Genomic DNA, 14,957 nt, shown 5'->3' with positions numbered 1-14,957 from the left:
CTCAAAGACTCATTCCTTTACAATCTAGTCCAAGGACTTGGTTAATAATTAGATAGCTAAATACAACATATTTTAGAACAATATATTCAGACATTAGTACTGACAATTGTGGTATAATAGTTTTTGCACTGGCAGAGAGCCTCTCATTCGAAAGTCTTGTTTCATCAAGATCTGAAGCATAGTTTCCTTAATTCATTTTTTTTTAAGGAGATACCTTTACCAACCACCAAAAATTAGAGAAATTTATGAAAGAAGGCAGACACTCTCTTTCAGAACATGGCCTTTACTTTTGTAATAGTTTTCAATGTATGTTCCCTATTCTCTCATTTTTCTCCCAGCAATGAAATGTCACAATATGTGCTAATTCTCTGATGGAATATTCTTTCCTCTTTCCTCCCTGCCTCTGATTATGTCAGCATCATCCACTGGCTGGGGGAGTAAGACAAAAGTGCATGCGTGTCTCCAGGGAGGCCGGCCTGACCCAGCTGGAATCAGTCGGGGCGGGTGTGGGAACTCATCCTGGAACGAATAGACAGGGCTGGGCAGGTGGAGGAAAGGAGTCCAGAAGCCCCTAAACAGAGTGACTGCAAGGGGGAAACGTCCGTGTCACTTCTCTTCAGCAATTGAAAGTGATTATCTTTAAAAATGATTTGGTGGCAGCTTCCAGGAAAAGGCAGAATTTTTGTTCATCAGTGTATTATTATGAGTATATCCAGTCTCCCACTGTGGGACCTGTGTAGCAAATTCAGTGCAGGCTGGGGTCCCAGGTGCTCATCTTGGACCTCAGTCACCCGCTGCAGTTGGGAGTCCACTGAAAGGCTCAAAACACTCTCCCTAGTTGTGGCCATTTCCTGACAAGTCCCTGTGGGTGCTTGCCCACACAGAAAGCCACCCCTTGATGGTCTTATTGTCTTTACTGGGATTTCCCCCAAAGCAGACCCGTGTAAAGGATGTTGGTGCAAGTTGTTTTTGGCGAGGAGAACCCAGAAAGCATAATGAGCGTGGAAGTGAGGCAAGGGAAGGAGAAAAGCCAACACAGTGGGTGCTGATGAGTGGGTTCCTGCAACCTTTGCGCTCAGGCCCGCTGAGGACCCCCTGAGCCAGGGGCAAGCCTTGGTTTGCCCACCGAGGGCCAGAAGCTGCAGGATTTGTTAAGCGTTACTCCTGAGGCCTTGACTTACGGTTTCTCGTCTGCGGCCAGAGAGTGCTAGGAGGGTACAGGCAGCTCCTGACTTGAAAGAGAAGCCTCTGCAGCGCCCACCACCCTCTGACCCCCGTGTGGACCAGGGGGCATGGAAGGGAGGCCACCCTCGGCCGGTCTGACAGCACTGACACAAGAGCACAGCCCCACGCCGTGTGGACCAGCCCGAGTCTGTGGCTCTGTACAGGCGTCCGTGTGGCGGGGGCCTGGGGCTCTGAGAATTCATTCTGCTCCCTGGGAAGCAAGCAGTATGCACAGAGAGGACTTAACCCAGGGATGTAAGTGACAACATGGAACAGTGACTGCACTAAACACGCAGGCCTGGCCTCAGTAATTTAGGGAAGCCTTCATTCAGCTTCCGAACCTTCTCGAAACCCTTCCTCCCTGTCTGTGCTGGAAATACAGGCCCTCACTGCTCAGAGACATTGAAGCCCCAGCTCAGGTTCATCATTAAAAGCAAAACATTTTAAATCGGCCATAATTAGGTGTTCTTTCCTAGATTAGGACAGAGCTCTTTAAAGATGGCGCCTGAAAAGACTGGCAAAAGAAACATTAACAACAGCAACAAAAGAAGGTTAGCTGTGGATTTTATAATCTTTTCTGTCTTGATCCTGTCAGTATGAAGCATTACTGAGTTAAATGCTTCTAGTAACCAAGAGATGAGCCAGTCTGACTGTGACTACACATGTATTCACACATGTACACAACTTCAAGGGCAAACCGTTTTTAGGTTTTACACGTATACCCACATATGTATCGAGATTAGTTTTTAAGAGATTTAGGATTAATCTTGTCACCCACTGGTATGAATATTTGGACAGGCTTTTTCTGTTTGTTCAGCAACGATTGAACTGCTTGGAAATGCTGAGACATTTCACACACATGCACACAGAGCGTTAGGTTAATCCGATGTCCAAATTGATTTTGCATTTTTCCTCTCCAGCTTCCTGGGTACCCATTCCTGCCATTCCTTTTTTTTTTTTTTTTTTCATTTTAAAATTTTATATTGGAGTGTAGTTGACTTAGTTTCAGGTGTACCCATCCCTGCTGTTCCTTCTGAGAGTTTAAGTGTTTAGTATCGCCAGCCAAGCTGCCTCATCTCTGAGCCTATTGTGAGCAGGTTGCTCTTTGGTAATTAGCTCCAGGTTACGGGGAAGGGAATGCAGGTGCTCTGGGTGCAATCAGCCAGGTAGGCTTGTCCTGCTGCCGGCTTCCCACGTTTACAGAAAGGCATTGTCTTAAGGGAGTGAGGGTGTCCTCCCTGCAGGATAGCTTGAGAGTCCATCGTTAGCATCTCTTCCCAGCTCTGAGTCGTGACCTTACAAATCAGTGGCTTAAAATTGGGCATGGTGGGGGAACATTTCAACCACGGAAATCAGCACTCACTACCAATCAGTACCATAATCCTGCACTGCTCCCCCGCTGTTAACCATTTATCAGGACACCACTGGCTGGGTTGTTTTGTATTCCACGAAAAGAAAGCAGGCCCCTTTTGCTAATGCTGCCGCGAGCCTGGGAAAATAACCACGGCGTTTACAATTCCTGACGTGGACCCTGCACGTCAGGGGTGCCCCAGCTGGCGCCTTGACTGGACAGTACGTGGCAAGCAGTGTGGGATCCCTAATAGGCATGGCGCCCTAGGTGAGGGGACCCCAGAGCAGACACAAACATGGTCCTGTGAGCAGCTATGGAAGCTTCTTCGTAGCTGGGTACATGATGTGGAATTCCATTTACAGACTTGCAGGGTTTGCCAAGCTTCACTTGCCAATCTCTTTTCCTGGGACTCTCATTTCTACAGATGCTTAAAATATCCACCATAGAAACACACTGGGCAAACTGCGAACAGGGTGAAAGTTCCAGGGGCCCTTTATGCAGCCTGTCTCAATGGGACAGGCATATAGTCTTCTAAGCTGCAGAACTCCTCCTCCAAGGCCACCGAGGGCCGAAGCAGTGCGGTGGAAGGGCCTGGAAGGCCCGCTGAGGGAACCTCATCGGCTCTTTGCTACTATGGTTTGGTTTAATGACCCTCTTAAAGAGGCAAGTTGCCTATCTTACCCACAGGCTTTTGGGACAGAAAAATATCTGGCCTTTGCATTCTTGAAGAAAACAGAAAGAGCGAGCCTCAATCCAGATCATATTTAAAGTCTTGAGGCATCAGAATTCAAAAAGAATCTTTTCAGAATTCCCTGTATATCTTAGCTTTTAAAGAGACCCGCATTTTACAACCAAGGCCTTGTTTTGCAGGGACCTAAGGGAGGCTCCCTTAAAATAGACTGAGTTCAGTGCCTCATAATAGCTGGATCTGTATTTCATTAGCCGTGGCAATGAAACAAAGAAACAATGGCAACACATAGATAACTTAGAACAAAAAGAACCAACCAGAAACCCACCCTCAACCACTGCCTTCCACTTTCCAACCCTGATCACCATTTCAGTAAAGGCTTTAAATATGAAGTAGCTGATGAACATGGAAATGACTCAGAATCAGACTAGAGAAAAGCAAGACACCGGCTGATGACGATTAGAAGTTGCTCTGTACGCACTCTCACACGAACTACTGTTGTTCCTTGGCATCAAGTTCTCCCCCCACCTCTTTGCTGTGGTCTAACTGGTTTCTCAAGAGGCAGCATGCCGGCTGTCACATCCTAAGAGAAAAAATGGGAGGAGACAGGGAAGGTGAAGAGAAAGGTAGAGCAGCTTTCAGACCAGCTACTCTTTTATTGCTCCCAGGATAGCACAGAAAAAAATCAGACTAGGCAGGCTTGACCTGTGAGTTGAAAGATCAAGTTAAAATACTTGGCTCAAATAATGTTCAGCAAGTTCCTGTCTTTTTCTGTGGGCGGGGGTCTTCAAGATGATGACGCAGATGGACCAAGGTCAGGTCCTGGTGGGGTCAGGGCCCAGCAAGAAGGCCACAGAGTGAGGAGCGCTAGGGGGCTGCTTAACACCCCGGTTCCTCGGCAGAGAGGCTGTGGGAACTGTCACTCCAGGCCCGTACTAATGACAGTCCCCAGGCACACCATTCCCTTCACAGGAAGATCCAGGGAGAAGGGACACCGCCTACTGGAAAGGGTCTCTAAAACGTGCAAGGATAGGAGAGCCTTAAAACTAAGGCTTTTAAGTAAAAATGACACTTTCTTCTCTAAAGTTAATGGACGGAACAGTATTCTGCAAGACACAAAATTCCCTAAGCAAGGGCTGGGCTACCAAGTAAAAGACCTGATCACAAGTAGCAGGAACAGGTCTTGCTTCTGTTACGGTTTCAGGTCCCTATACGTAAGCACCGATTTTCTGGAGAAGCTCTTGCTGCCATCACCCCGACTTCACAAAATTGCTAGAAAAAGAAAAGCTAGTTTTCAGCTGATCTCAAAAGCCTCGACGTTATGTTTCTAAAAATCACAGACTTAAAGGACACCTACGCCAGGTCCTTTTTCCCACGTGGAGTGGACCTTTAATTCCCAGGGCTGAGACAAGAAACTCTAATGAAACCCTCTGCCTGTGAGGCCCCGTGTTCTTTCACTGAGGAGATGGCCTCAGGGTGAAGACTGGGGCTTGTCGTAAGTCTTTATTGAGCAGCTATTTAAACTTGTTTTGACAGTTGCTTGCAACCTAAATTAGGGCAAGTATTTTTTTTTAAACAAATTTGATAAACACTATCAATATGAAAACTTCCACTAAAGAAGTCGGAAATTTCTGATTATATTCAGAAAGGAAAAGAGTTTTTTTCTTTTTTTTTTTGGTGGTTTGTGTAAAAACTATTGAACCTACTTTGGGAAATGGATGTGCAGTATAAAGTGCTTTAAGGAAGGAAAGACTTATCCCAATACTCCTTCTAATAAAAAATATTCTTGGAGAGGCTTAGGCAACTTCAAGAGAAGGAAAACTCAAGAATGAAGAAAACTGTAGTACAAACTTATGGCCAAAAATACTGTATTTTTAACCAGCAAGATCATCGGGGCATTATTATACAACATTAGGTGTTTTTTTGCAAAACTAGTTCCCATCCCCAAACAATAGACAATACATGCATTTGAATGACATTTTAAGAACAGTAAATATGATTCTTTTAAATACTGCAAGTTAAAAATGTTTTTCTGACAAAACTCCCTAAAATACATAGGTCTAGTAAGGGTTTCCAGCATGATGACAGGTGAGGAATCCAGCAAGTTGCATTTAGAGAGTTCTTTGAGGAAAAGAAATCCACCAAAAACATGTGTTTCAGTCGAAGTAACCTGAACAAAGTTACATAGTAATTTTCCATCTTCCTTTTCTAAACTTAAAAATATTCTATTGAAGAATATCTTCTCCCTGTTGTTTTTCTGTCTACCAAAGCTTATATGGAAGTCAGAATTCCTTTATCCAAGTGAGATCCAATTTCACCCAATAGATGTTTTCATAACATGTAAATGCCACTTACTATTGGGGTGGAATCATATGGGGCAATGGAGGATACATGATAAGGGAGGTAAGAAGGAAATTAATATTTGAGCACCTACTATGTGCTAGGTGTATATGCATACTTTGAACAGATGATTCTAGAAGCAACAGGGTTATTGAAGGGCATTGGTAGTTGGGAAGACAGCAGGAAATGGTTATTCTGTGAGAAAAACAAGTGGCAAGTTCAGACTGTGTACTAAGTATCTACGAAACAGCAGGTGTTTGGCTCCAAAAATCTCTAGCTAGTCATGTACAACTAAGCCATTTCTTTTCCTAATTTTATGGAATCAAAATGAAATCCCAAAGACATAGTTACCAGGACAGATCTATTAACGCTACATATGCTGGAAATATGTAGAGATAGATAAACACAATGTTACTTACTAGTTTTAATTTTTGTGTGTGTTTCTAACCAAAGATAACCTTTGGAAGAAAACAGTATACCAAGCACACCTTATCTGTGTCAACTGAGATGTTGTCAATTACCAATTAAGTGGTTTTAAACCCTTATTTAATTTTAAGAAGAGCAGCAATATCGTTACAATATTTGGGTACACTTTATTTTTATATGGGTTAACATTCTGCTATATTTCATTTCATTCATTCTTTTTGAGAAACTGAAAACAAAGGGAAATTGAGGGTAACTTGATTATTTCCAACGAGTATCTGAGTCTTGCAGTAAGTATCTCATTATGCAGCCCTTTCTTCCCATTATTTTTATATATTTTTTGCAAATAATAGTCATTTTTGACCCCTATCCAGCATAAATAGCTTTTCACTGATTCCTAACTTAAGACAACTAAAATTTACAATCATGTGGCAGTATAAATTTTAAAATTACAGTTCGTACACCTTGACAATCAAGATAGTCTGAAGTACAAAAAGTAAATTGTCCTTTAGCTGAATTACCTTTTTTAAATATTAGACCTGCTAGTTAATCTACAAAAAAATACAAGTTTCGGGTGTTCCTTAAATACCTTTTGTAGATGTCATCTGCTAGTAAACAACATATGCAGGTTTCTAGAAGATTTTTCCCCCCAATCTATTCATGACATTCAACAGAGCTCTTTATATGAAAATGTATTTAAAAACAAACACTTTGAGGGGATTCACTTACTTCTGTTATTATTTCCCTTTGTTTCAGATATGAGGCACAAACTTCTGAATTTAAGCTCTGTAAGGCATAGTACAAACCTCCAATTTACAAATAAGGGATTCTCTGTGGGTTGGAACTGCCATGTCACGCAAAAAGGGAAAAATCATCTGTAAACTGGTACACTGCAATGTGTTAAGTGAGTCATGAGACGGCTGCTTGCCTTGGTCTGCTGAAGAAAGGTTTCTGTGTTTTGTGTTTTTGTTTTTCAATAAGACATGCCCAAGTCACCACAAAACTCGCCACAGGCCTCCGTTACTGTTACCGAGAGCATCACAAGAGGGGTCCAGCGGCACACGCTTAGAATGCTTGCAATCACAATAATAATAGAAAGCATGAGTAAACTTCGTTTTTATACAAAACTGAAAAGAATCCCTTCCCACCCCAGACCCTTCAGTAAAACCCCAAAGAAACAAAAAAGAAAATCCTTTAGCTTCGACTGACTAGTGTGGATACAATTCGGTTTCTATGCGTCACTGTAACTAGGGTGATCAATTTTTTCCTTTCTCAAGAGAAGGGATCTTGTCATGCACCCTAAGATGAACAGTGAGAGCACAAACCGCAATTCTGCATAGCAATTCCATCCCGATTTCATAAAGACAAATATAACAATCTTTCCCTGTTTTGCTCAGCTTCTTTGAGCTCTGAGATCAGGTTTAATTGACTACATCTACTATAGCTCTATTAAATAGAATATCTTGATTCCCTAAAACTGTAACACTTATGACCTTGTGATGAGGTTTTCTCTATACACACTGTAGGCCTTCAAATGTTGTTGTTTATATTTTTTTTGTTTTTTTTTTTCTTTTTTTTTTCTTTTGCTGCACCAAATTTAAGATCGCCCTTTCAGGCAAGCAGTGGTCGCTAGCTGTTAAAACATTTCCTTAGTGGATCACAATAGCTTCTAAAACTGCCTTTCTAATAAAGGCCATCAGAGAGGTAATACTAAACTGCATATTTGCCAAATAAGAATATGAATTGTATAAAAGCTCATATTCCAATCCTAGGTCAAATGGCAAAAGTTCTACAAAGTTGGTTTCCATGTTTGTATAAAAGCTCCAACTGATTTTTGCTATGAAATTACCTTTGGGTCTTAAGACCTTTGGGTCTTATAATCAGTATACCTCTACTCAGGAATGTGCAAATGATTTTATATAGCACGATGCTAGTACCGCTCCGTACGATAGTAAGGTTTTTTTTTTCTTTTCTAAATGGAAAAAAAAAAATATCCCTAGTCAGAAATAAACTGACAAATTTACATTCTCCTCTCTTAAAAAAGTAAATAAAATAACATTATTCAAAATGTGAATTAGCTACAAGACACACAATACAATTACATAGATACATATCAATACAGCACATTCAATCTGCCAAAAAATTAATGATTACAAAGCCAGGATGGATGATGCAATATCAAGGGAGAGATGTATGTACAATGATTAGAGCATTCGTAATTGCACTAAACCTACAGGCAGTCTGTTTCTTCATTAAATTACAGGTGCTTTCTGAATAAGGAGGAAAAAAAAACCAAGTAACCTGTGTAGTTTGAGGCTGGGAGAGTAAAGAATGGGAACATCCCATTACTACTTAGGAACTCTGGTACTCATCTGATAAGCCATTGATTTTCTCCCTCTCCTTTACTGTTCCAAAAGAGTGATGTATATGAAAGTTTAGACTCGTGCCAAATAGTATTGTAGTTAAACTGAGACCAGCATCATGGCCTAATTCTAACTTCCCAGCAGGTTTAAAACAGTCATGACTTATGTTCTTAAATCATATTTCAACTCAAACTGCTTGACAGAAGCTCATCAATACATGTGCTGTGTTTTTTGCATTGGTTGAGAAATTGCACATATAGAATTCCAAATCTCTCTCCTACTATGTTCAGTTTTATAAATACATGTTCTACAGAACAGAGAGGTTACTTTTGAGTTTCGGTCCACAAATCTTCCTTAAGTTCAACTCAGCCAGTCACCAGTTTAAGATCCCAAAGATGGTAAACGAGCAGTAACTTCAGATTCTGCAAATTAAAGGTGTCAGAATAATACTATCAACCAATGTTCTTTGCAGACCTACTTGACCTTAAAGAACACAAAGAGAGTAAAACTGGCTTCAAATGAAGAGAGAAAAGCAGATTTCATGGGGTATCACACAGGACAGCTTTTCCACATTGTCGATTTAGATGCTCAACATGGAATGTGGACACAAAACAATGATTTTAAGGGCAAAGAAAAGGATGGACTATGAGAGTCAAGTTGACAGTGACCAACTGTTTGGCAACTGGTATTTCAGGTTCATTCGCAGCCAAACACTTTAGCCTTCACAGTCTTACTCTCTTACATTTTAAGGTACTGGCTTTTAAGTTCTCACTAAAAATTTTTTTTTAAAAGCCAGCTTTGGCAACACATACCCATTAATAAAAGTCATTTTAAAAATTGTGGCCCAAACACTAAGAAAAAAAAAAAAAGGGAGGAAAAGTTTGAACTGAAGGAAAAAAAAATTAAGAGCAACCTATGAAAAGGATCTGGGTAGCAGCCATTGGAATAATGTAGTGTCTCTTGGCATTATTTTTTGGCATCTGCAGTTTGAAGAAAGCAAGGTGAAAAAAAAAAGGGAAGGAAAGGAGGAAGGACAATGGCACATGGCATTTCAAAAGGACGGACTTCTGTGTGTCTTGGCCCTTGCCTTACTGACTTATGTACAGTTCACTGAGCAACCAAGCTATGGCTGAAGGTAGAAATCCAAAAAAAAAAAAAAAAAGAAAAAAAAAGACACTTAACCGTTAGATGGGCATCCACTGTCCCAGCCCAAAGTGAGGCAAAACAATGTATTTATATAAAAAAACCTCTACATGTATATCCAGAGCAATACATTTAAAACCACAGTATTAATACTTATAATCCTTCAGCAAAAACTACAAACTGTTAAATTAAGCTGATGTTGATGGCTTAAATGGAATGACACTTGTCCTGACTGTATCAGTTGAGAGAAAAACTTGACCAAGAATGGAACTAGGATAAAGGCCATTATAATGTGGGAAAAATCAGGAGGAAGGGATGGGTTAGGAAAAGGAAAATCAGCTTCATTTTGCTCAATAGAAAAGAAGAGGGGAGAGAGAGAGAGGAAGAAACAGCTCTTTGTGAGTATGACTGAGAATTTAAAATACATTGAGTCACAAGGTTTTGCCTAAAAAAAAGAGAGGAAATGTGCTGGGACTGTACTTCAGCATCCTGTTTTTCCTCTGAATAGTTTAAATAAAATCATAATATTTACTACGAACTCTGTGGACACGCTCACACAGAGTCCAGGACGGCAATAAATTAGTATTATGCAAATTGCTTTCCACAGAAATACAGTCCCTCTTGTATAGCTTCAATAGCCCACCAGGGAAGGGAAGGGCAGTGTCAAGGAGGCACAATTAGACCAGATTGTACTCCTTCAGGTTCAATTGGAGGATGGTGTCTTTGACAGCGGCAAAGACAAAGCGGATGTTCTCGGTGTCTGTGGCGCATGTGAAATGGGAGTAGATAATTTTGTCACTGTCTGGATTCAGGTCCACGAACATCTTCAGGATGAATTCTCGAGCTGCCTGGGCATCTCGCTGGGGTCCTGTTGGCCAAGGGAGGAAAGGGACATTGGTCAGCTGATCTGTTAAGGCATTTGCTCAGTCAGTGGTTACTGATGCTCATAAAGACCTCTTCAGTGCAGACTGGATCTGTTATAAGCACCTTCCTCAACACGACTATGTGTAATTGCTCCTCTGGGTCACTTTACCTGCCCATCCATTCATCTCCATCCATCCACAGAATGTGATTAGGTGAAAACAGGCAGACAGCTTGAAGGGCAGGCTAGGTTTAGCTCTGATTCTTTGGGAGACAGGGAGCCACAGCAGAATCTTCTGTAGGGGTGTGATTAGTTTCCTTCTGTTGGGCTGAGTTAACTGAGCTGGTTTCAGCTGCATAATAAGCATGCGTACAACGTAACTGCCTCAGGCTCTCCCGTCAATCTGCCCCTGTGTGTCTCCCCTCCCCCACTCCACGATGGATCATTTTACATTCTCCAGACTGAAATCTCTCTCAGAATACAAAACCTGTTCCTTAAGGTCTGGTCCGTCTACAGCTGTCCTCTGTAGCCTCACTTCTGGTGTTTCTGAGCAAACCACATTTATGAGAATTCAATTCACTACGTGTGATGATTTTAAAAGTTGGTTTACATTTTCTTACTTTTATCCAGGGTCTCTTATGTGCCAAGCACTGTCTTAGAAGGATTATGGTACATTTACCAGGATATATGAAGAAGTTACTTAATAATTTTGCAACAGATTCTTAGATATGACACCAAAGTCACAGGCAACAAAAGAGAAAACAGATCAATTGGACTTCATCAAAATTAAGAACTTTTGTATATCAAAGGACATCAAGAAAGTAAAAAGACAACCTACACACTCTGCTGTACAGCAGTAATTAACACAACATTGTAATTCAACTATACTTCAATAAGAAATAAAAAAAATGACAAAAAAAAAAGACAACCTACAGAATGGGAGAAAATATTTGCAAATCAATCACATATCTGCTAAGGGGGTAAATATCCAGAATATACCAAGAACTCCTACGATTCAACAACAAAAAGACAGCCTGATAAAAAGATAGGCAAAGGACCTGAATAAACATTTCTCTCAGGAAGATATATAAATGGCCAATAAGCACATGAAAAGATGCTCAACATCATTAGGGAATGCAAATCAAAATCGCAATAAGATACCACTTCACATCTACTAGAATGGCTATAATCAAATCAAGTGGAAAATAACAAGTGTCAGCAAGCATGTGGAGGAATCGGAACCCTTGTGCATTGTTGCTGAGAATGGAAAATGGAAAACAGTTTGATGATTCCCCAAAACTCTAAACACAGACTTACCACATGAGCCAGCAATTCCACTCCTAGGTATATACCCAAAAGAATTGAAAGCAGGGACTCTAACAGATACTTGTACACCAATTTTCATTGCTGCATTATTCATAACAGCCAAAAGGTGGAAACAGCCCAAGGATCCATCAACAGGAATGGATAAACAAAAGGTAGTGTATACATACAATTAAGTTCTGATAGATGCCACAACGTGTATGAACCTTAAACACTTTATCAAGTAAAATAAGCCAGACACAAAACGACAAATATTGTACGATTCCACTTATATGAAGTACCTAGATTAGGCACATTTATAGAGACGGAAAGTAGATTAGAGGTTACCAGAGGCTAGGAGGAGGAGAAAAGGGGAGTTATTGCTTAATGATTACAGAATTTGTTTGGGGTGATGATAAAGTTGTGGGAATAGTGATGGCTGCAGAGCACTGTGAGTGTAATTATAATATCACTGAATTGCATGCTTAAAAGTGGTTAAAATGGCAAATTTTACGTTACATATATTTTACCAGAATTAAAAAAATTAACATACCAAAAAGCATTGAATTATACGCTTCAAATGGGTGGATTTTAAATGGTATATGAATTATATCTCAATAGAGCATAACAGATCCTAATAAATATATTAATTTAAAACTTGTAAATTAAAAGCAACACTAAAGCACCACCACCACCTATCAAGGATTGAGCACCTTTCTCGTATGAGTCTTTGTGGCACTATACATCTGCATTTCTCCCATTTTTTCTAGTTCTGTACCATGAAAGAAGGTCTTGCGCTATAACCTCCACTCTTCCTCTCTCAGAAGACCCTCTTGGGATCCACAGCTTAGATTTTTTTCTGTCAGTATTGTCATCTACTGGTTGGGACAAAGAAATCTTTGAAATTTCTACCGAGGGCCTGCACATTCTAACAAAATGCACCGTGAGTTTCAGACAGCCAACCTGAAAACTTTTCAAACCAATCTTACTGCAAATAACTTTATATCCAGCATTGCTGGAAACTGGGAGAAAGAGCCATGAAAACGGATCATTCTCATTTGTACAATTTACAAAAGGAATGTTTGAATTTCTAACTTCAGAGCCCAGAATTAAAATTTTTGTCAATGATTAAGAAGGCTGGCATCATAATTAAAAAGTTACACAATTACAAATATGTAATATATATAATCACTTAATGTCCTAGCTTATTCGATGTACTTACTGTTAATAATTCCATAGCAGTAATAAAAATATTTAAAACCAGGACAAATAGATTGTTAGAACTGGTGCAGCCTCTCATTTTCATAAAAGAACACTTATCTTTCTGGCTTATGAATGAATTTTGTACTTTTTGAGAAAGAAAGGTCTACTTTTTCTTTTTCTAACTCTAAAGTATATCAGAACAAGACTCAAGTTCACGGAAGAGCACCTGGAACCTGTTACGTTTTTAAGCATAATTTCCTATTTGAATAAACATAAACTACAAAGAAATCCTTTTAGTCATCATAGCAGTAACAGAATTCCATAGTCTCTATGGACAATTTTGCAATTCAAGTCCATGTAGAAATGGTAATTTTCCTTCCCGAAGAGAAATACAGAAATGGCATTCATTACAATGAAGACCTTGTAAGTGCAGAAATGTGGAAGTGTGAAATTTAGAATACTATAAACATGTTTATGATAAAAATATCACTGCAGAGTGGGCCTAGAATTTTTTCTGTCTTAGCTCATCTTACAAGGGCTTGAAGTCTCCTGGAATGACAGCTGTGTTTGCTTTATGAATAACAATCAGTGTCTGTCTTTCTTTTTCCACGGCCAAGTTTCCTGTATGCGTTACGTGTATTACTGGGGGAGATGGACAGTAAAAAACATCTTGGGATTTAAAGATATTCACAATGGGGCTTCCCTGGTGGTGCAGTGGTTGAGAGTCCGCCTGCCGATGCAGGGGATGCGGATTTGTGCCGCGGAGCGGCTGGGCCCGTGAGCTGTGGCCGCTGGGCCTGCGCGTCCGGAGCCTGTGCTCCGCAACGGGAGAGACCACAACAGTGAGAGGCCTGCATACCGCAAAAAAAAAAAAAAAAAAAAAAAAAAAAATTCACAACAGGCACATGTTAGAAGGAAGATGCTCACACTCATAGTGATGGGATATCTGGGGAAATTATTGGCCAAAGGAGATGTGTAAAGAGGTTAGGAAGACGCTGAACAGAGAGGGGAGAACAGTACTCCTAACACGTGTCGTACTGCAGGAAACCAACCCCGGTGTGCTGTGCTGTGCGTGCTGCCGCCTCATGCACTGTGAGCCTCGGTGGGTCTGCTCTGTAGGGCCGTGCTGCCTCTGTCCTCCCGTGTGCAAGCATATCATGAAAACACGCTAGCCTGTAGGCGGGTGCTGCGTCGGGAGGTCGGGGTCATATCCCATCCGTGGATTCTCACCAAGTTCTGAGAAAAACTACAAAGAGCCTCTCCTTCCAGGTGTGTGAGGCAAGCACGCGTGTTTGGGTGTAAGTCAGATGCTTCGTGCCCATCTTATTCGGGCAGATCTCGTGTTTAAGGAGCCAGCCTGTTGCCGTGGGAGAGAACTAACACAAAGTTACTTCCTTCCAGTTTCCTCAGGAGCACTGAGGACTCCAGGCTCTGGCGCTTGTGATGTGGTGGCAGGCGAGTGGCAAAGCAAAAGGAGGAAAAGAGAATACACTGTCTAGGCTGGGCAAGTATCATTTTAAAGGAACCTCAAAGCACAAAGGAAAATGTACTTGGACGGAGGATGGGAACACACTGCTACCAAAAACAGTACTATCTCTAATACCTGACGACATCCCCACATGGTAGAGTCAGCAACGCTCAGAGTCTTATACGTATCTGAGAAGGGAACTTCATTAAACATGTAACGTTCCCCTTCCAAGAGCAGCACCATACCAAACGCATGTGTGAGGAAAAGATGAATAAAACTCCATCCTCGATGTGTCTGTGTCTTCGTAGAAAGCTATGAGGCCAGACTGAATATTAGTTTTGAAGCAATTACCATTCTGAGGGAGTCTGCAGAACAGAAACACTGTTGAGCTGACATCCATGCCAGATACCCTTTGCTGATAACGTACTTTTAAAAAATAGCCCGTTCTCTTACTGTTGCACCTCTATAATAAGTACTTTTGGGTTTGTGCTCTTCTCTGTGCCAGGCACTGTGCTAAGTAACTTACATATGTGATTCCATTCAATTCTCTTTTACTCATGAAGAAACTCAGTGGTTGAATAAACTTGCCC

General features: G+C 41.0%; 1 protein-coding gene across 1 annotated transcript in view; it reads right to left on the bottom strand.

Moving 5' to 3' along the window:
- Positions 1 to 5,114: 5,114 nt before the first annotated feature.
- GNAQ (G protein subunit alpha q) overlaps positions 5,115 to 14,957 on the bottom strand; it is a 290,054-nt gene continuing 280,211 nt past the window's right edge. The window contains exon 7 of the mRNA XM_030876968.3: positions 5,115 to 10,400. Within this exon, the coding sequence (XP_030732828.1) occupies positions 10,210 to 10,400 (191 nt within the window). The 3' untranslated portion in view covers positions 5,115 to 10,209. The remainder of the gene's footprint in view (positions 10,401 to 14,957) is intronic.

Source organism: Globicephala melas, chromosome 6 (genome assembly GCF_963455315.2).
Source record: "Globicephala melas chromosome 6, mGloMel1.2, whole genome shotgun sequence".
In the NCBI taxonomy this organism is placed as follows: Eukaryota; Metazoa; Chordata; class Mammalia; order Artiodactyla; family Delphinidae; genus Globicephala; species Globicephala melas.
The sequence above is the reverse complement of the archived record's forward strand: the minus strand, read 5'-3'. Positions and strand labels throughout refer to the sequence as shown.